Raw genomic sequence first — 22,492 nt, 5'->3', positions numbered from 1 at the left:
GCAGAAAAAAAGGTTGTTAAAATCCCAAACAAGGAGAACGATATTCGGAAACGCCTACATGAACCGGGTGATTAATTTCAAAGAGACCATCTCCCAAAGGGTAGGTAAAGGTTATCCTCAAACCAGACCTATAACGATGGTCGAATAAAGGTGAAGTGTGCCATGACTGGGTTATGACAGCCTACAAAACAATATGCAAGTAAACGAGAGAGCGCAATTAAAATGGTGTGACGAGTTTATTGTATAAAAAATAAATTAAAAACATCTAACATTAAAAGAAAATAAATACAAAATCAGAATAGTTTCACACGACATGACCGTTTTCCCATAGGCTACTGAATAACTAAATATATTGTCCGTCAGCTTTTATATTACAGAAAGAGTACGTCACTTTTAAACATCATATTTCAATGCCTAAAGAAGTGGTAGGGATGGTTACTTATGAGAATAGGGAATAGCGCAACACAAGGGTACTTTACTCGCTTGGCACGTGCATGAGACACTGCAAATCACTATAGGTTATGGAGGAAATCTGAAGAACTTTGGGCTACTAAAGGTTTGTCAAAAGGCTTTGAAGAGAACGGACCAAAAAGCTGTTGTCAATAAATGGCACAGTCTCTTTCCGCCTTGAATAGTTCCGTGAGCGCGCATTTAAAGCACGTTTTATAGATCCGAACTGTAATCGGATGAGTGACGGAAAAGGGGCGGGTTCATTTGAGGTGGTCCACGCGCGATGAGTTCATATGCTTTCATTTGGGACACAGATGGGACGAGTAAGGAACAGGCTTTAACTTACCGTGAAATAAGGGACACTGACTGACAAGAGGATATAGCCTATAAATGGATTTTTTTGTAAATGTGACGCGTGGAACTTGCGGACCAAAGACACTGGTTGCCAAGACTAATGTGTCATGACGGATATTTGATTGACAAGACACGGGCAAAAAATATGAGAAGATAATCAACGTCTGGTAGGGTGACCCAGCGGAACACTTCGCGCGGGACGACTTTCATGGCTACCAATAATTCAATGGGGACCACTGAGGATCCAAATGTGTCCATTTATGAAGATCTAGGAGGGTTTTTTGGAGATTCCGATGGCATTTTTGGATGTACCAGTCACCTTCTTCGTCGGAAAGCAAAGGTAGGCTGTCAAAAGTCGAAAATTAAGAATGTTAACATATTTGTCAAAACCTATTTGAGAAAAAAACATATTTAAACCTATTTGCCAAAAGCTTCATATACATCCAAAACAAGTAATAGTAGCCTACTATATTTTCTAAAACGCGCTTATGAAACAGCACCATGGACAGCACTCCTACCACAAGAAAACGTGTTGCGTCTTTGCAGTTTCTCAAAACAATTATAGCTCAGTAGCCTTTAATTAATCCAAAGAAAACTGTTTTGTTTCATACAGATCACATATGCTCCGTCTTCAATTTTTTACAAAAGTAGATGCATATCACATTTGTTGTTCAGCAAATCTAACAAAACTATTTCATAAACAGTTGACCTATTTTATACCAGCATTTTACAACGATATAGAATAAGGGATGCAACTTGTCCGAAAAACAAGTTATAATACAACTTTTACTTCTGAGATGTAGTGATAATGTGAATATTTACTCACAACTCTGACGTTTCATGTCAAAATGTGCCAAATAAAGTAATAAAATAACCAGAAGAGGGCGGCAGAGTGTAATGAGAGCAAGGGTATTTCAATGTTTTCGTCACAACCGCTGGAGTCTGCTGAAAAATTATTAATGGATTTTACAACACCAACACAATAAAATCGGTCTCCGTACGGACAGAACATGGACAATTAATGCATAATTGATCTGTAGGCCTAGTTAAGACACAGCATCAGTTTGCATGTCTTTGAATACTGTGACAGGTATAAGTATCCATATAGGCTATAGGATGTATTTGTAAAATAATCTAAAGGAATTGGCAACTTTATAAAAAATGTGCCACATTTTAAAAGTAGGAAGGCATACGACTACTCCCGAGTTACGCTCTCACCAAGTGTCTAAGACCTAGCATGCAGAGTACTGTTCACTGAGGATGAACTGCAGTGACATACCCCCACATCATAGTCACCAACTGTCCAACTCCTAAGTTATGGAGCGAGTTGACAGTGAAAGCTCCACCCCATCATATTACTTCATCAGATCATTCCACCAAGTCGAATTCAAAACTTGTGTCCCCTTTTCAGTCGGACTATATCCTACAACTCGTCGAACGCTCAAACGGAATTCTGTAGCCAATTTGTATTGTCGCCAGGCGTTTGAAAGGATTTACCAAACTATGAAGTAGTCATATGTTCACACATAACGTCATAAGTCTGTAGGTGGAATATAAGTTTGGCGGTGTGCTGTGTGGTGATAAGAAATATGTATTCACAATATTGGAATACCGCACGAGGACGAAAACCAGACCACCGCAGATATACGGTGAGCTCCAAATTATGAAGTTAGCGAGTGTGGAGTTTACATGAACTTACTGCATGAAACAGAGGTTCTACTGTAGACTTAGTGCACAAAAGTTTGTGCATCGAGACTTAATCATCATAAAATGTCCGTGGCGTGAATTTAAAATAGTCTAAAAGATTTACAACTGGTGTGCGTATTGAACAGTTAGGCAGCCTCTGAAAGCCAGTTTAGGATTCTAACTTTTTGTTCCCTCTTTATGAAGGTTGTCGAGGGAGAGACCCCAGTTATACTGGGTGCCAATTCTAGGAAGAGACTTCACTCGGCGCCGGCAGAGGATGTCGAATGCGGGGGGCGGCCAAACCCGGAGGGCGCTGGGTCAGTGTCCGTGACGGAGTTGAGTCACTATGGGAAAACGGCCGAAGAGACTGGGTTCTTGTGCCAACGATGTCAGATAATCGCCACAGAACTGAACAGGCAAGCGCTTGCCCTGGCCGACCCCGTATCACTAAAGGTTTGTGCAGAGCGCAATAACATCATTATCCATTATGTCTTACATGAGCATTGGCAGTTGCCAAGCCTGCTTGTTCTATACAAATGCAAGTGTCAATGATTCCGAATTGATGGCATAGTACCTATGCTTTATCTAGTTTAAGATCATGTTGATAGTTGTTTATTGGTGAAACACAATAAATAAACGATGTGGCTTTGAGTCCAAAGGGAGGAAACAGAAAGAAAAACACAAAAACGCACAAACGTTCATCTGTATTTTTGCCATGTCACTCTGACAGGGTCATTGTTTAAGGCAGAAAGGGACAAATACCTCTAGAGAAGTCTGGACAGAGTGAGTTCAAATGACCACTGATCCATATACGGTACCTAGCAGGAGCCCATTGGTTTAGGTTTTAGTGGTTCCCCAAAGCAAGGCTTTGTCTGTAGCCTGATACAAAGTTGAATCATTTTTGGTGTCTTTTATGACGCTGAGGTCCTTTGACAGCTTTTTATATCTGAAGAAGATCCTTAAAAAGCATCCCTGTGATTAAAGAACTGTTGTTCACAGTGACAACCCTATCCTTCCATATCAATAAATAAATAAATCTACTCCGAATTTGCAGTGTTCTTTCTTTCCTTCTTTCCTTCCTTCTTTCTTTCTTTCTTTCTTTCTTATCGTTATTGTTTTTCAACGCTGGTAAGCAAGGACAGAAGGGAAAAAAGGTCCAAACCGATCCACATATCAAAAGCTTCCATAGAGCCAGCACTGTGTCCTGGTCAGCAAACTATCCAACATACTCCTCACTCCACACCACCTCCCCTGGTTCTTTCCTCTGTTGCATTCTACCAGTCTTCCCTTTCAAGTGCTACATGCTCGCTACACGCTAATACATGTGAATTTCCTCCTACATCAGCAGTCAGTTATTTGCCAACCATGGAAAGGTGACCTAGTCAGCAAGCGGTTTATGATCTCATCATTATGAGCGATGGCTTTCATTGGATCCCCTCTGTCATCGAGGTAGGAAGTGCTGAGGCTCAGAAATGGAGTCAGTCATGCCCATTATTATAACCTAGGGTAACAAGATAAAAACGACCCTCTTATGTCCAGGCCATTCAAGGGTTAAATCAAAAAGGACTGTGTTTGATTCCTGAAATGATGAGAAGAGCTGGCGTGACTGACTTGGCTTCAAGTTCAGGTTCATTCGTGACAAAACAATCCAGAAACACAAAAACAAAGGCCGTGCAAGGTCAACTGCGTTAGACCAGATGCAGCACTTTGCTGTGTCCTGTTGTTGTACTAGAAAAACAATTCTACTTGCTGTAACTCCCACAGACCTCCATCAGAAGGTATTCAGTTGATCAATATCATGGGCATCAGACAAGGTCTTGATGGGTACTCCCCCCCCCCCCCCCTTCCCTACACTCGGAGGGTTTAGTCTGGCCTGGAGCCTATGAGGGTGAGCCCAGCCAGGTGTAGCAGCCAAGTTCCCAGGCATGGTGGTGATGCAGTCTCAGGTCACACCTCAAGTATAGCCGCATGCCTTGGGTTTAGGTTTAATGGTGCAGGTAAGGGTTAGTGGGTTGGATGAGGGTTAGTGGTTTGGGTTAGTGGTTTGGGATGCACTGATACCATGTGTTTGACCGCTGATATTAATCGAGAGTTGTTCCCTTGAAGTATACTGTATGCCTGTCTGCCTGCCTGAATGTCTCTGTCTGTCTGCCTGTCTGTCTGCCCATCTTTCTGTATGCCTGCCTGCCTGCCTACCTTCCCACATGGCTCCCTGTCTGTCCGTCCGTCTGTCTGTCTGTCTGTTTGTTTGTCTACCTTTCTAGAGGTAAGAATCTTAGCTTAGTCCTTTGCAGGGATATACCAGTTTGAGTTGTCGTTGTGATACGCCCTAGCTGCACTTCGTTGCTCCAATAAACAGTCGTGATGTGTGGCTAATGTGTCATGCTACACACCGTAATGGTATTTGGCATGGGAAGCTGTGGGTGTGGGTGGAATGTGTTTGAAGCAGTGGCCATGCCCCAAGATAACCTCCAACCTTAAATACACACAACAAAGCTTGATGTGTTTGGCTGCAAACACATCGAGACAAGTTGAATAATCGCTATCTTTAAAGACGCTACGTCTCGAGCCGAAGAGAGATAAGGATGCCATAACCTACACAAGAACCTTGTCCTTAAAAGTAGCCTCTTAGTAACCCGTTATTTTGTAGACTGACCTCAACTTTAGAGCCTGTCAAATTCCTTGCAAAAACTCCATTACAGCTTCAGATCAATATCCTCGTACTCTTCCAAAACAGACAGCTAGACAGCCAGAGAGACAGAGAGCAACAACCAGAGACTGAATCGTTCTTTTTTTGGTCAGCCTCTTCAAGAAAGAGCCAGAATATACAGTATATGCAAAGTGGGAACTCGGAAGTTTCTGACAGCACAGTGGGCTCTATAGGGAGGTCAGGGTGACGTAACTCTGTCAGATCAGTTTCCTTAAGAGCTGAGAGAAAATGGTGACCACTGGTTTTCCTGCCAGCTTATGCTTAAGCTGTGAAAATATGTTTTTGTCGTTTATCTGGAGGCACATTGGCATAAGTTTTTTTTTTGTGTGTCTGTAAGGCAGAGACAGAGACAGAGAATGAGATAGAGAAAACATGTCATGGTTTTCCATGCTTGGAGATTGTTTTGGGGCCTCTTTGATAACAACAGCAGATAAAATGGAAAAATTATGAAAATGTACGAGTGGATGAGTAGACCTGGTGAATGAGGCATCCATGCAGTGCTAGCGTGCCTATACATGACATCCCTTGAAATCCACAACTATGGCAGTCTTGCGCAGCCAAACATTAGTTTAGCCTCCTGCAGTACTATCTACTGTCGGCATACAGTAGAGTGGGAGTTACTGACATCTGCCTCAAAATAAACCTACTGTTGTGGAAAATTAGAACGTCTGAACTAGGAAGCAACATTTCTTGTACATTTCTCGAAGGATCTGAACTGTATGTGATTTTGAGCTGTATCTGTGTATGTGTGTTTCTAATTCTATAGATTCCTGTCTGAGCTGCAGGCTTCTCTCTAATGAAAGGTTAGGAGATGCCCAGACAAACAAACCAATTGGAACCAAAAAACCGAGAGACCTTGTTACATTCCACTGAACCCCAGTGTAGCAAGAAAGTTTAAGTGTGTATCCTCAACACGGTGAAACCAAAGAATTCTGTCTTCCTGGTTAATTGCTGCAATACCTCACCTCCATAACAAACATTACAGGCAGTACACCAGAAAGGTCAAAACCACACAACAAATCCCAATCAAATCTCCTCTGCTAACTCTCAACCTGAAAGGTGTGGTCTCATACTGTTCCACACAGTCTTTTAAAGTTCATTTTCCAGCATTTCCGTATTTTTACTGAAAAGATTGGTTTCCAGAAAGGCATCATTTTCAAGGCTGAGTGAGAATGGTTCCTTTAACACAGACACATTGATGGATGTGAATAGGTTCTTTGCCTTCAACATTATGCAAAGATATTGACAGATTTTTATCTCCATTATTTATGAGTTGTCATTGAAGAGAATCTTTCTTTTCATTTTCTCTCTGTGTGTTACATGACAAGCTTCACACACATCTCAACGCACCCTTAAAACCCCTTAATTGCCTGTAACATATTTGACGACCTAAACATCATCGACTGCATGTTGGAGTTTACTTAACTGTTTAGCCTTTTAGCAGTTTTCCCAGACTGTTGTGACAGAAGCTATGCTAAGTATACACCAGTTGTGTCAGGGCATGCCAAGCACTCTTAAGCTATGTGCTAACCTTTGACCGCAGCCCCTGGGCTATTGGGAATAAACCTGTGTTTAGGATAATCCATTTAGAGCCTTGCGACAGATGCACTCCCTTAGGGGTATATGGCATCGTGGGTAAGCTTTTACTGGTTGCATATTGCTGATACATTGTTTGCTCAGTCCCATAATACACTGTTGGTGAATGATGACTGGGAGACGGTAAGTGACAAGGCCAGAAAACTGTGAGTGAATTGCAAAGGACTTTTCGCCAAATCCTGTGCATGCATACGGAGACAAAACAAAAATGTATTTGAACGTGTCATTTTTCAGGGATTTCTTCACTATCTCACCTCTCTCTCTCTCTCTCTCTCTCTCTCTCTCTCTCTCTCTCTCTCTCTCTCTCTCTGTCTCTCTGTGGTATCACATTTTCCCACCAGAGGTGCTGTCACCCCCGTTTTTACCTCATTTAACTCATAGGCAGTTTGGCTGTCATCTCAGTGATGTGTGACTCACTCTGAGTTGAACCAGTATTTTACCCTATGATAATTGGTAGCCGTCTTAGAGATACTCAGAACCGGTTGTCAAGATATCTGATGGATGCCATGGGGTCGTAAACAGGTGTGAATTGTAGCCTGAATATAGCATTAACGTGATTATTTCCATTCTCTAAACAATATCCCACCCCATCAATCATTCCCCGAAGAATTAATGGTTGTTCATGGTTGTTAATTGTGGATGTACATATTATCTGACCATGTAACTGCACTCAGTGGTTCATTTCTGGTCAGGCGTTCAGTAGGGATGCCCAATGCTCTGCTCGTCCCAGTTCACCCGAGGACCCCCACCGAGAGAGCAGCTGAGTGGCTGGCGTCTCCCCTGGGGGGGAGAAAGTAGAGGCCCGGCTCAGTCGACTGCAGCGTGAGTCGAGCGAGCGACTCGATTGCGCTCACTATCCCTTAGCGAAGTAAGCCTTCACGCTAGCACAGGCGCGGTCAAAAACCCAAGACCTGTCAGAAGGCATTGCCTTCAAAATGGCTGCCGATAGTACCGGGGAGAAGTGGAGGGATGTGACTTATAAGACAAAGTCACTCTCTGGTAGTCTAATAGGCATCTTCTGTCCCTGGAAGTCAGAGTGAATCTTTCAGTGACTAAATCTCTTTCTTTAAAAAACCCACAGCCCAAAGGGTGTAGATTCAAAAGCATATTGACTCATTAGGCACTGTAAACAAAGATTCATCATACTATCCAAAGTTGATTTAGGAGCATGAAATGAGAGAAAGAAAAGGATCATATAATTACATAACTTTGGGACGATTTTCCAGGGCATAGGCATTACTTTACCCACCCTACTAGGCTTCTTACACATTATCCACGAGAATTGAATCAGTCAAAAAAAGACTGATTTGTGCTTGATTAAGTAAAAGATCACTGACACTTCCACATAGAAACCACATATGACTTAAAACATTAGAACACACACAGCACTGATGTGCACCTTTGGCATGCTTTGCCTTTGCTCCTCTGTTGCTTGTCCATCTCTCAGCAGTGTGTAGTAACTACAGACTCCATAAATCAGAGGAGGCAGAGGCGGTAGAACCACACACACACACACACCCACCACACACACGCACACACACACGAACACACAGTACACACTGAGTCTAATCAGTGTTTTTTTATGGCAGGCTTGCCCACAATAAACCACACAGCGATAATCTGATTGTCAGGGGGCAGTATAGACACAAGAATCTATCACAAGAATCTATCTCTTGCCTAGAACAGTCTCTCTCTCCTGCTCACTCACTCACTCACTCACTCACTCACTCACTCTCTCTCGCTTTCTCTCTCTCTCTCTCTCTCTCTCTCTCTCTCTCTCTCTCTCTCCTTCTCTCTCTCTCTCTCTCTCTCTCTCTCTCTCTCTCTCTCTCTCTGTCTCTCTCTCTCTCTCTCCTCTCTCTCTCTCTCTCTCTCTCTCTCTCTCTCTCTCTTCTCTCCTCTCTCTCTCTCTCTCTCTCTGTGTCTCTCTCTCACACACATACTCTGCTGATGTGGACTGTAGCTGCTGATGTGGAGACTACGCCTGGAGGAGGTTAGGGCACAGAATGTGTATTTGTGTCTGTTCGTGTGTGTGTGTGTGTATAAACAAGGATTCTGAACCAATTCATTGGCACAGAATATATTTATTTATAGTAGTGTCTAAAATGTGGAACAGGGATAATTTAACAGTCTTTAACCATGACACCAAGTGGACTAAGCTTTTGTCCACAAAGTGCATTAATACCCCAGTAACAGTATTATGAATGCCTTAAAATGCCTAAGGAGGTTTGAGAGATTTAGCCACCATTCTGTTTTGTGGCCAAAAGGAAAACACTTGCTTAAGGGATATTCCTTAACATGCCCCAGAGGTAGAAGGCGAAAATATATATTTTGTATTCTTTGCCTGACTGCTGGTCCTGTCTTTGTCCACCCCTCCTTGCTCATCCAGAAGCATCTTTTCAGATATGCACTTAGTGTCCTCAGCCTTCGCAGGGGAAAACGCCCAGATGAGTTCACCTCAAGCGAACACGGTTGTTCCCTGACATCATCTTCATTTGCCTTGTAAAGCATCCCGGGGGTAAGCCTCACTCTCTCTTCTGCGCCCATAAGATGCGTAACCTTGCGCAAAATTGCTTTCATCAATCCTTCCAGGGACCTGCAAATCTCAGATGGGAACAGCAGCTGCACATTTCAGTTGTGAACAGCACACAAGCCTCTGCAATAGCCAACAGCTACCTGAAGCAGGCTGAAGCTTATTATGACCCGTTATCTCGCTTGTGAAGTTGACACATAACACATCCTTATCTCTGTTTGGCTTTGTTCTAGTTTGCTGAAAGACAATAACCTCCACTAAGGCTTTTAGTTTTCTTTACTTCAAATGACCCTCTTATCTCTGTGTACCTTGCTGTACTTATCATATGGGCTCTCGTCCAATATAAGTATGTGAACCTAGTTTTGCGGAGGTGAAGCTGTTTGCTTCTTTTCAAGATGTTATTACCCTCTAGTCTTTTTCTTTATATTTTTACACACTTGACACGTAACACAAGCTCCACGAGGAGTGTGAAGCGTCTTTGGTTGAGGGTATTTTGGAATGCACTTTCACAAGATTTTCCTTACCCTCTGGCCTATCCATCACATTTGACACTTCCTAACAGGTTCCTGTCAGGCTGGTGTGAATGTGGATGGAGCTCATCGAGTCAAGCTTCACTTCCAGGGGCATCTTTGTGTCATGTCGCCGGTTCCCTGGGATCTGCATGCTGCAACGCCCTGAGACGAGAATGCAAAAATATCGCGCTTGCTGCCTCAGCATTGCAGCACTGAAAAGTGACACAGGGGTTTATGAGGGATCTCTGTTTTCTGTGTGTGTGTGTGTGTGTGTGTGTGTGAGACAAAGAGAGAGAGAACGAATAAATGAGAGAGCGAGTAAGTGAGAGAGAGAGAGAGAGAGCGCGCGAGAGAGACGAGAGAGAGAGAGAGAGAGAGAGAGAGAGAGAGAGAGAGAGAGAGAGAGAGAGAGAGAGAGAGAGAGAGAGAGAGAGAGAGAGAGAGAGAGAGAGAGAGAAAGACAAAGAACGACAGAGGAAGAAAGAGAGCGAAGAGAGAGTGAGGCGAGGGGGTCCGAGTGGGCTCTTCCGTGGGGGGATAGGCTTTGCTTGGTCAGACACCTTCGCCAAGGACCTTCTCTTCTCACTCCTCACCGCGGCTCTTCTCTTCCAAGCCTCCCTCTTTTCTCCTCACCCGCAGGGGACCTCTGGCTGTCAGCGCCAGCCGAGTGAATGCTGGCTGCGCCGTTTTTGTGTTCTCCCCCCATCCTCCAGGGACAGAAGGAGGCTGAAGGACGCAGTGACCCACAGCCTGTACATAAGGTCGGGGCATCGTAAGTGATTCTGGCCTGTGCTAGGTGGACCCTCCCTGGCTATCCCCAAGGGAAAGCCCTGGCTGAGACTATGGTTGAATTCCCTTTTTTCCGATTCCAGTCAATTCAGCAAAATATGACGAACCCTCCATGATCTAAAACACCACTTAGAAGCAACTTAAAGGGCAATTCCTGTTGATGAGGTGAAATGCTGTCCCAAGTGAGATTGGTCCCAAAACGTAGTTGAAAATAGGTGTCAGCCCGTTCACACTGAGGGCTTAGGAATGGGCGGAGCATCGATTACAGAACAATCATTACTGTCAAGCCTTCTGTGAGGCGTGCAGAGTTCTCTGTGGTGACGCTTGAGCAACAGTCCTGTGAAGCGCTTAATTGGTTGACCCGCCATGTGCGATCGGTGACTCGCCTATTAAGAGCCTATCAAAATGCATTAGCCCCGGAGCAAGAATGGTTTGATTGGTTCAGATCAGTGAGTCATCCACAACTCATGGTGGAGCAAGTGAATTAACTATCCCATAAAGTCCCCTTTAATCTCTATAGCTGGTTCATTTAGCCAGTGCTTTGACCAATGACAGATTGCATGGACTCCTGGGTATTGTGGGTGACAATTTGATAATATGATTAGCTTTTTTTCAAATTAAGTCAGTATCTCACAACAAGACTCCAAGTAGTATTTTGGATGTATGGATAGACTGGATTTTATTCCAGTTCATGTATTTTATGCAATCTCAGCCATTTTTAAAGCTCATATTTAATTGACATATAATTCAGATTGAACAAATACAAATAATTTCTAACACTATTTTATACAATAGCCAAAAAGGCAAGAATACCGCTGTTCCACGATTCCACCACAGTATGTTTTTTTCTGACATCCCTCCGCACACTAATCCAGAACTGACAACAACTGGTCCGGGGGTGGGGGGGCTGTGTGTGTGTGTGTGTGTGGGGGGGGGGGGGCTGCGTCCATCAGAAATCAATCAACCCATCACGCTGGCCTCTCCAGCTCCTCTGGTGCCGTCACCATAGTTACGGTGATGACAGACGAGCGCGGCCGGCCTCTGCTGGAATTTCCGTGCGTGTGAGGCGACACGGTCGAGGTAGAGGCGGGTGGACGGCGCGCCCCTGCGAGGGCGTTAGGTTCACGCCGATTATGGTGGATGATTGGCAGATGTGCTGGCCAGAGTGTTTCTGAAGGGTGTATTTGTGCGTGTATATGAGTGGTAGGTGTCCGGCGATAGTTGCAGCCAAAAATAACAAGAAGGTTCTAATTTTCCGCCTGAAGCAGACAATCATTTGGAGGGGTTGCATGGAACGCTGTTGTGTTTTTGCAGCCGTTGCTGGCTAGGCCTCGATGGTGTCAGAAACGAGGCACAAAAGGTACATAAAAAGAGAGTTTTGTCGGTTTCAATCTGCTATACTTTCTCCCAGAACCATGTATGTACTATATGTACTGCATGAGGCTCTTCTTCATGCTGGTCTGTAGCCTGTCACAACCGATTCCTCTAATTGTTACGATTGGCCGTCTCGTTCTTCCGTGTTTGTATGGCGTAGCCTACAGTATTGAGTGGATAAGTGGTTCTTTCCTCCTGTTCCTCTAGTAATCCCGCCATCAACAATGAGAAAAATGTGTGATGGATGAGCCTCTCTGAATGACTCATTTCTTTATTGTTCATCGGTTCCTTTAGAAACAGCGCTCTGAAACGGGCTCTTAGGGAATGCTTCTGTTTGATTGATTTACATATACAATCCGATGCCGATTTTCCAAACTGGAAAGTTGACTCACATTTTACATTTAGTCATTTAGCAGACGCTCTTATCCAGAGCGACTTACAGTAAGTACAGGGACATTCCCCCGAGGCAAGTAGGGTGAAGTGCCTTGCCCAAGGACACAACGTCAGTTGGCATGACCGGGAATCGAACTGGCAACCTTCGGATTACCAGCCCGACTCCCTCACCGCTCAGCCAACTGACTCCATGGTTCTGTATTGTATAGTGTGGGTCTGCTGCTACATAGGGATAATGGATTCTGTAGCTCCCAAAAGAAACTTAAATGATACAACTGTTCTGTGCTGCATGCTGTCAGGCATTGGCTAAACCCAGCGTGCAGTTATGTGCTGTACAAGCTCACTTTTGGGATGTGTGAGTGCCCACAGAACACATACAGCACTCAGTAATTCAAGGCATGAACAGACATTGGTCGGAACTTTGCAATGTGGAAATTACAGGAAGACTTATACTGTCATGCTTTTGATTATACTGTATACCCTTGTGTTTGCATATCTCTCTCTCTCTCTCTCTCTCTCTCTCTCTCTCTCTCTCTCTCTCTCTCTCTCTCTCTCTCTCTCTCTCTCTCTCTCTCTCTCTCTCTCTCTGTCTCTCTCTCTCACATGTGAATGGGTTGGCACACACACAGCTGTCTGAGAGAGGGGCCTTTGGAGAGAGAGTGGGAAGCTTAAGCTGCTCTGCGCCGGAGATAGAGAGATGTGTGTGTGTGTGTATGTGATATTGTGCAAGTATGTGTCTGTGTGATAGGATGCAGGTAATACAAAAGGGATGATTGTGTATGAGAAAGTAGGGATTGTTCGTAGAGATGTGTTGAGATCCGAGTGTTGAGGGGAGGGCTGTAATTTGGAGAGAGAGAAAGCTGAAGAACAATGGATAAAGGATGAGAAGCATTCATGGGTTAAGGGGGGGAGGGGGGAGGGGGGAGGGGGGAGGGGGGAGGGGGGAGGCAAGACGAAGCCGGGAGAGGGGGTGAGGGGGGTCTGTAACACATAGGTCTGTAATTGCTACCATCAGAACTTGTCATCAACCTGGGGCCTGGAGGGCTAGGAGGTGGGGGAGGTAGGGGGTTGGTGTGGTTAGGGTGTCTGAGAGACACTGCTCGCGAGATGGCAAAAGTCTGGATTGCGTCGAGGGGGGTGGGGGTGGGGGTCGAGTTAAGGAGGGGTTGGGGAGGGAAGGGGAGAGATGAGGAGGGCGGAGAGAGAAGGTGAGACTGAACGGATACGTCTCTGCATGGTGGAGAACATGGCAGGGGAGGGGGTTGTGGGAGGGGGGGGGGGTCGTTGAGCTTTGAGTGACCGACAGGCCAAGTGAGCCATGAGGCAGATCAATGCAGCCGTTTTCGGCCGTCTTAATTCCCGGACTGTCACCGTGACCCAAAACGTCCCCCCCCCCCCCCCCCTCCTGTCCTCCTGTCCTCTCCTCTTTTCCATCTCCCCAACTCCATTCCATCCTGTCTCAAAAATAGACCATCGATCGACCTCAGCCCCTATCTGTGTCTGATAAGGACAGTGAACTAAATGTGTGTGTGCACAGGCTGAACAGAGGTAAAATGAGGTCAGCGGTGCTGAAGCGTGCATGCTGTGGTGTTTGAGATCCATGATTGTCCCTCCTGTGTGTGTATAGGTGTGTGAATGTGTGTGTCATGGGAGTGAGCCTCCAAGGTCACAACACGTATACCTACAAGGTCGCTCGCATTAGAGGAGATCCAACCCATTATTTGAGTTCAGTAGAATTCAGACACAGTTCAACTTTTTGTGCATCTTCACAAACACTACCCTGGTCCCTGAAAGTTTCCCATATGTGTACAGTGAGCACTTTGTGCTGTTATCGATTCCCAGTCCCTCTATTTTCTTCCCTACAGCCACTACTGGAGTGCTTAAATGTCTCACAGTATCACTTACCGTCTGCTAAAGGCCCCTGGGGTTTTTATTTATAACAGTGATGCTGCAATTACACCTTAACCTGGACACTGACCAGTTTTAACTTGCCAGATCTCTGGCAGGATTCCCTAAGAACGCACACAATACATTTACTCCACACACTTGGTGGCACACATACACACACAACCATAACGTCTTCAATTAGGGTGCAGTTAGTACTCAGTTTATGGGACACTCTGTATAAAAAGGCCTCTCTACTCCCTCGGGGTGTGTGGTACTTAAGCTAACCTTACAACCTCTGCTTTAATGGCACACAGTGACAAACACTTCCCCACTTCTCATATGCCGCCTGCTTCAGGTCTCGGTATCTGCTGTACTAATACTCTCTCGCTTTGCCACTGGCCTTTGCTTGCTGTACATTCTCATTGTCGCTTAACCCCTGTTATTCCCATCCCTCTTTCAGCTTCTTATCTCTCCTGTGCCACAGGCTCTCTGCCGTTTGGCAGTCCCTCGTCTCAGATTTGGATGTCATCAGTGATGCCTCAGCGATTAGACGGTTGGCATTTTGAGGTTGAAACGGCGGAGGCTGTTTTGGGGAGATAACAGATTTTTTTGCACGCAAAGTTTGGATTTATTAAACAAATTCTCTGAAGTTCCACGTCTGGTGGAATTTTATTGAGAGCCAGTTCAAGGGGTTTCATTAAAGTCGTGGTTACTTTGTAGCTGAGAGTAATTGATCGGATATCTGTAAAGACTGCAAGGTGTCAACAGAGGAAGGGTGTGTGTGAGACCCATCTGTGTGTGAGAGCCGAAGGGTGTGTATGAACCGCAGGGTGTGTGGCAGGAAAACATATTCTTAATAATGCGGTACGCATTTAGGCCTGCTGTATGTCATTTCATGTAGCAGTGGGAGCAATGCAGAAACAAAACAAAGCACACCACTTATGAATTTGTATATGTCTAATCACCAGCACCTGTGTCTCACATTAGTTCTGTGAGAACCTTCCTTAGTCTCCCTTTCCAACTCTAAACAGGAAGGATCTACTTGACAACAAGCTGGACCAAACAAGAGGAGGTCACTTTAGGACACATCTGGGTGTATTTCCAAATTGACCATCCTTGACTCTGCATGCTATTCTGGCCTTGATTGTTTCATTAAGTTCAGTGTTGTGATTTACAGCAGGACTTAAACCCCAGAGAACTTCAATGATGGAGTCAGTCAAATGCAGGTAGTCAAAGTTTCCGGGAAATCCTGAGGCCATTGACTATGATAAAACCCAAATTAGTGAAACTCCCCCTCCCCTGCCCTTATCTGGTTCACATTATTCGTCTCTGATTTGGTGTGGGCCCTTTACTTTCTTCTTGTGACCAATGATCACTGATAGACCCAACCTGTTGTCTAATGCAACAGTTAAAACTAGGGATATCAGATTGCAGGTATGGCATTGCTCATGAAGGTGTTGTATACCGTAAGAGATAGTCAAAGATACTTTATTCAAGTTATCCTTGAGAGCCATAAGCAAGAGTAACAAAAACTGGGCTCTCACAGAACTGTTTGTTGGTCTTTCAACTACTTTTGTTCAAACTGGAGAAGGGTCATGTGGTGGTCGTCAGCTAAATTCCATCTTGATTTATATAAAAACATCACTCAACAAGGCACTCAACACTCAGAACAAGTGCTTTTGTCCATACATTCTGGAAGATCCCTATGTGGAGAGTCAGGTGGCTGAGCGGTTAGGGAATCGGGCTAGTAATCCGAAGGTTGCCAGTTCGATTCCCGGTCATGCCAACTGATGTTGTGTCCTTGGGCAAGGCACTTCACCCTACTTGCCTCGGGGGAATGTCCCTGTACTTACTGTAAGTCGCTCTGGATAAGAGCGTCTGCTAAATGACTAAATGTAAATGTAAAGGACTGGTATAGGCAGTAAACATACATTGTTATTGAGTATATCCAAATATTTGACACCAGAGGCACATTTTTACTTCAGTCCTGGCACTTGCTCTTGTGTGTTTTGATTAGGCGCTATCATGACCCACTTCCTGTCAAAACAGGAAACCGGAGGGGCGAAAAAAGGGGTGGATAGGAAAGTGTTTGATGTGTGTTGGCTTGAGGTCCGGCGTGTGCTGCTTTGACCTTTCTGGCAGTGAAAACAAGTTCCAACTAAATGGCCCACGGTCCTACTGCGAACACCTGACAGGGATAGTTTCACCCGTTCAATGTGGAATACCTCGCCCCTGCTTTTGACACATTTTTGCAGGTCCACTAAAAACAGCCAAGGGAGTTTGTATGGAACATAACTTGCCTCATTGACCATGCCAGACCCACCATGGTCAGTATTTGTTTTGATAGCTCAGTGAGGAGGGGAAGGCCCTGTCAGCTGGGGTTTGCTAGATCTTTCCACGAGGCTATTGCTTGATAACCTTGATGGATGTTCTTTTCCCACAAAGTCGTGTTATTGTATAACTCTTTTCATCCCTCTTTGTTTGTTTGATTCTGTCCAGGAGGGGCAACAAGTGATTTAACACCTGGTTGCGCACAGTGCAACACACACGTACGCCCTCAGACGTGGATTGAAAAAGCCTGGCACGGTGGCATATTATTTGGAAACAAAACAAGGCAGTAAGTTGTATGGCAGTTTGAATGAGAGGTTATAGAGCAGGCAGGCAGTGGCAGCCAGAGCAGTGTGTTTACATTAACCCGAGCTATTGTTTTCAATTTGAAAGACAGAGGGAGAATAATGCATGACGAGTTCATTACAAACGCTGCTAATTATCAGCTGAAACACAAACCGGCTGGAAAAATGACAACAATGCGCCACTCGCAAATACGCCGCTGTGGCTTCGCCCGAGGAAGAACCACTACGGAATACCAATGAGGCATTAGCCGGTGTGTACGTGTGTGTGTGTGTGTGTGTGTGGCGTGTTTGAAGCCAATGGTGTTTGATGTTGTTTGCGTTGGTGGCTGTCTGCCTGAGCGAGGCGTTCATGGTGAAGCAGATATGGTTTCCTCACAGGCTCCTCTTCTGTTATTGGCCTCTCGTGTGCTTGATGTTCCTCGCGACACCCATAATGCACTTGGTCATGTGCGGCAGTTAACAGAACTAAACATGTGGTGGGCTGAGCGATTTGGATTACCGAGGGGAGAGTAGCCTGTCGAATTCAATGAAAACAACAGTGCATCATGTTAAAGGTATTACCTGGATGAGTTGGAAATGGATTCATGGACTATAAAGACATGATGCTTTCCTGGGTCTTGACACTTAATGACAGGAAGATGAAATACCAAACGGAGGAACTAACCTCAAGCAGAGACTCTTCTAAAAGAGCAGAGTGGATATGATTAGCTTTTCATCATCATGCCACACATGGCATGTCCTCTACAATGTAACCAGGAGTTGTCAAAGATGACACAAGTCTTAAAACAGCGAGGAGAAGGAGAGCGCTGAAAGCCTGCGCAATCAAGCTGTAGGCTGCAATCCAGGGTTGAACTAGACAGAGGGAAAGTGAGAGTGAGTGAGAAACCATAGTCCCATCCATTATTTGTATTAGTATTACTAGGTAATATATTGAAAACATTTGGGTGTGGCTGTACTAAAGTTTGTTTCCAACTATTCTACTTGTCATGAGTTGACTTCCTTGCTGGACTTGGGAAGTTACAGTCTAGTCTTTGCTCCACCTTGCAACAGAACCAACATGCCCAAGCTACGCTAAGTCCTTTGAGGGGGTCAGTAGAAAGGAAGACTCCTCTTTCCTGTAGCTTCTCTCTCACCGTCATCAGTCACCCTGTCAAGGACGAGTCAGCAGTGGGAAAAAGGGGGACATGACCCGGTTATCTTTTGACCTTTTTGCCCCTCAGCAATTATTCAGAGCATGTCTCCGCATCCCAAAGAGGGACGAGACATGACCCATCCAAAGGCAGAATGCCAATAATGGAAAACAACCTTCTTCCTCACATATTTGCTCAGGTCTATTCCCAGAGCGTGTCTGGCCATCTGCAGGACTCCGGAACAATGTAGGGCATTTGCACAACAAGGCACCAGGAAAGGAACAATATTGCGAATCCCCCCAAAAACAACATGCTTTGGAGTGTATAAAATAGAGCTGTTTGTCAGATGCATTTGTAAGTGTAGTAAAGTTAGCCATGCATGACTTCAGAGTTCCCCACTGTGCAGGGCTAAGGACAAACAGACCGAGGGATATATATGCAGCTACATCAACATATCTGCATAAACATCTTTAGCTCTGAGAAACTTCTTTCACACTTTACTGCATTATAAGTACTTTTTTTTCTATTTCTGTTTTAGCCTGTGCCTCATTGACAGCCCTAATATACTTCTCCCCCAGAGAAGACTATCTTTGCTCTTGAATGAAGTAGTAACCTACATTGTAATTGCTCCCTTGGGCATTGTATAAACTCTGACAAACATGGTGGAGAAAGAACAGTAGCCTTCCCATCTGCTTGGCAGAAAAATCTTTTTGTTCAGCCAGGAAAATTGAATGTTTCAGTTGACTCCTTTCATAAGACTATTGCATTAATCACCTGGCTAATTTCCTTCCTTAATAAGCATATTTTTTCAATGCAAATTATTCTTTGAACTGTATTTGATATTGTTAAAGCGGTGCAGTGAACAGGCGTCGCAGCTTCCTCGAGTGATAATTATCACATTAATCACAGCTGTTCTCTCCTGACCAGTCAGGTTGAAAACGGGGCGTGAAACCGTACTTCTTCTCTGTTTTTTCGTCGCTCAAATTCATCGGGGCTCAATTAGTCTCTTTTCCTCCCCCCCCCCCTGATGCCTCTTGTACGGGGCAACACTCTTTCTATGGGAGATGGAATAACTCTATCCTTTGTCTGCTAAAAGCTTTCCCTTTGCCACTCGTCTCATTCGAATGACCATGTGGCCTGCAAGGCCACATGGTCATTATGGCACTCACTGTGCCAGACACAATGGCTGAAGGACTACTGTTTGACAGGCTCACTGTTTGGCAGACTTAGAACCCAGCGACCATAAATCCCTCCATTGTGATCATTACATGGATTAGCACCTTTCCATTTTTTTCAGGGCATCAAAGGATTTTGGTCTAGATTTTCAGTTTATCAGCATGTCATTTCTGAATACACAGACAATCCATAATCGCATTGGATGGTGAATTCACAGAATGCTCCTAGCGCAAATAATCCTAATGAAAATCCCACTGATTTTAACGCAGCATGGAAGGGTTAGGCTAGGGAAGCCACATGTTGAATTATTAGGTTCAGTTTGACTTTTTTGTCGACAAATGACATGTTGTATGTGAGTTAACTAGGAAGTTCACGGTGCTACACCTATTCTATGTCTGAAAATCCTTGTCAGCCATGCCTAATGTGTTAATTGGGACACGAGACATCCATGTTTACCCACTCCTCACTCCCAGTGGAGGGGAACTGCATGAGAATGACCCAGCTGTCTGTCATTGAGACAGCAAAGCCACGCAGAAGGGCAAAATGAGAATGACCATACTGAATATGTATTGATGCCAGTACTGTTGATCTCACGTCAAGGAGATTAAGATTCGCCTGTCACTATCATTAGCTTTCAAAAATGATTGGAGAGTAGCCATACTAATATACCTGCAGTCTTAGGTGCAAAGGGGAAACGTAGATGAGGAACCCTTAATTAGTGCCTCGAATACGCTCCAATCAATCAATTGAAGGTTGAACGCAGCGCCTGCAAAGGTTGCTGAAATAAGAAAGAGGTGGATCTATTCGAAACGTTGCCAAATCCAAACAATAGCACCTGTCGTTACCAATTCTCTTCAGGGCTTCAGTGCAGCATCCGACAATCAAACCATGTTGTGTTGAAAGTGGCGTTGACGTTAAGTCACAATTGAGTTCAGAGGTTGATTACATCTGTTGTTATGGAGGGGGGGGGGGGCAGTCATAAACACAGGGCAATATGAACACGTTGCTCCCGTAATTGCTGCATCTCATTGCTATGTCCCATAACTTGTTCTAATGGGGTTGGGGGGGGGGGCATGGTGTGATGGTAATGAAGTGTAATCGCACTATTAGGTTATGCCATTATATTTCTCCCTCCTCTTCCTGTAGCGAATTACCTCTCTATAATTATCTTCATCATCCTCTGCTTTCCTTGGTCCTGCTTGGTTTTGAGTGACCTGCGGTGTAACGACTGGGTCATTATTCAGCAGGCTAACCGAGAACACAGAAGTTTGTGTAAGATAAGGCGAGAGAACGTGACTCCTCACTCCGCCTTGTTGCAGGCGCCGCTCCTGGTACGCGTTTGGTGGCTTCGCATTTCATGAAATGTACGGATAACAATTCCGACTGCGCGCACTCCTTCGTGGAATGAAGCGGCCCCTCTTTCAAATGTAGAGCCCGAATTACACTGCCTGCACATTCACACTGCTGTAACAATTGAATTCACGTGAAGACCGCGCCAACCCGAGCGCTGATCTGACTGAGTCTCTTCACACTTCTAAGCAGAGCCGGAGGGATTGTTTGTATGTCTGTGTGTGTGCATGTGTGTGTGTGTGTGTGTGTGTGTGTGTGTGTGTGTGTGTGTAAGAGAGGCAGCGCTTGTGTATTGTCTGAACAGTATATTCTCTAGACTTTCTCAGATGTGTTGCCTAGCCTGGCGATGACATCAGAGGCTTTCCTCCACCCTGGCAGGTTTTACAGATAGACAGCGAGTGGGCCGGACGCCCCCCTGGGAGTGTCTGTGTGTAGACCGCCCACACATCGAGCCTCCATGCTGGGCTTGGAGGCATGAGGTAAGCCTTGGTGAGGTGTAACCGACAACACCTTCGTGGAGGTCCGATGACAAGAGGATTCTCAGAATAGACATGGAGAGTGGTGGTCTAACCAAGTCAATATGAGGCAGTGCCAGACAGTGACTCAAAAGGCGCCTAGGTCACATCCAAGTCAGGTTTTCAGGTGTACCCGGGCAGTTTACAGCTGCTCTACTTTCACAAACCCTACCTCTTCATATATTATCTAGTTCTGCTATTTACAGAGCAGATTCATACTGTTCTGGTTAACGCTGATGGTTGTGGCAGCTACAGTACAACATATTTTGCCAATTGGATTGCTCATGTACTGACCGCTCTATTCTTCATGCGAGCTGTACAGAAGATTATGACAGCCTAATCAGATGTATTTACCATGTAACTGGACCCAGATAGGCCTTAACACAACATCCCTGGGTCCGAATGTTCTTGAAGCCATCAGTTAAGAACACAGACCTCAACGTCTGTCGACTGCATTAGTAGAAAAGTGGAATAAGTGGATATTTCCTGTTTCCTGTGTGTTTTACTAAAGGAGGAGGTAACCGAATCAGTCTTTTGTGTCCTTCGCCATGAGCCATCCATTCTGCCTCCAAGGGTCTTAGTGACTGTTGACCAAAAACAAACAAAAATAAAGAACCGTTCGTTTTTCTGTTTTGCCTTAGGCTGAGCCCTAACCTCGCACTCATTTGGTCATAACAACAAAAATGTGTACCGTAAATAGAACGAAAGACGAAGACCACGGGAAGTCAAGGGAAAGTTGAGTCCGCACGCTGAGTCACCAGTGGTGCAGTTCGTCTGCGATCTCTCTCCCACAGCGTGCTGTCTGTTTAAGGAGTCGAGTCTCAGCTCTCCCCATCTGGAGCACCTCCTTCCTCTGGGGGTTTCAGACGGCTGTGTTAAGCTCTGACTGAGCGCACATGCTTTCCTTAGGACAGCACAAGTTGTGCAGCTCATAGTTACAGATGCTGCCAACACCGTTGGCATCGGGTTATTGTTAAACCAAGGAAAGGATCACCATGAGGAAATCAGCGTATATTATTCGTGTTTAGACATGTATTTGCTGCAACCGACAGTACTGCAGACCAGAAAATACCTTTTAGTAGGTCCTACCCACCCCCTCACTCCCCCTAAACCACACCTCCTCCTTTCCTCCCCAAATCTGATGTGAAATATGCTGGGTGGACTCCGGGTGTGTTTTGTCTTGTGCATTCACTTCTGTTGCTGAGATGCCCTCAGGGGTAGACCTGTAGCGCTGATAATAACAACAGGCACTGAGAACCCCCTTGGCCTGCAACACAACACAACAACTGATATTTCTGAATTCGCTATGCTCCCACTGAGCATGTGGAAGGCTTCCCAAGAGCTCTTCTCAGGATTTTTTAATTAGGAGCTGGCCATGAATATGCACAAAGATGTTCTGCATTT

At 45.0% G+C, this 22,492-nt stretch overlaps 1 protein-coding gene across 3 annotated transcripts in view; it reads left to right on the top strand.

Annotated features, from left to right (window-relative positions):
- Positions 1–772: 772 nt before the first annotated feature.
- kif26aa (kinesin family member 26Aa) overlaps positions 773–22,492 on the top strand; it is a 76,632-nt gene continuing 54,912 nt past the window's right edge. For 2 of the 3 annotated variants that reach the window (XM_062467496.1, XM_062467495.1), the window contains exons 1-2: positions 773–1,144; positions 2,695–2,943. In XM_062467496.1, the coding sequence (XP_062323480.1) occupies positions 1,013–1,144; positions 2,695–2,943 (381 nt within the window). In that variant the 5' untranslated portion in view covers positions 773–1,012. Of the gene's footprint in view, positions 1,145–2,219; positions 2,454–2,694; positions 2,944–22,492 lie in introns of those variants that run through there. The other variant, XM_062467497.1, reaches the window with a different exon arrangement.

This window comes from Osmerus eperlanus, chromosome 8 (assembly GCF_963692335.1).
Source record: "Osmerus eperlanus chromosome 8, fOsmEpe2.1, whole genome shotgun sequence".
Classification (NCBI taxonomy): domain Eukaryota; kingdom Metazoa; phylum Chordata; class Actinopteri; order Osmeriformes; family Osmeridae; genus Osmerus; species Osmerus eperlanus.
Note: the sequence above shows the minus strand (reverse complement) of the source record. Positions and strands in the feature narration are given on the sequence as shown.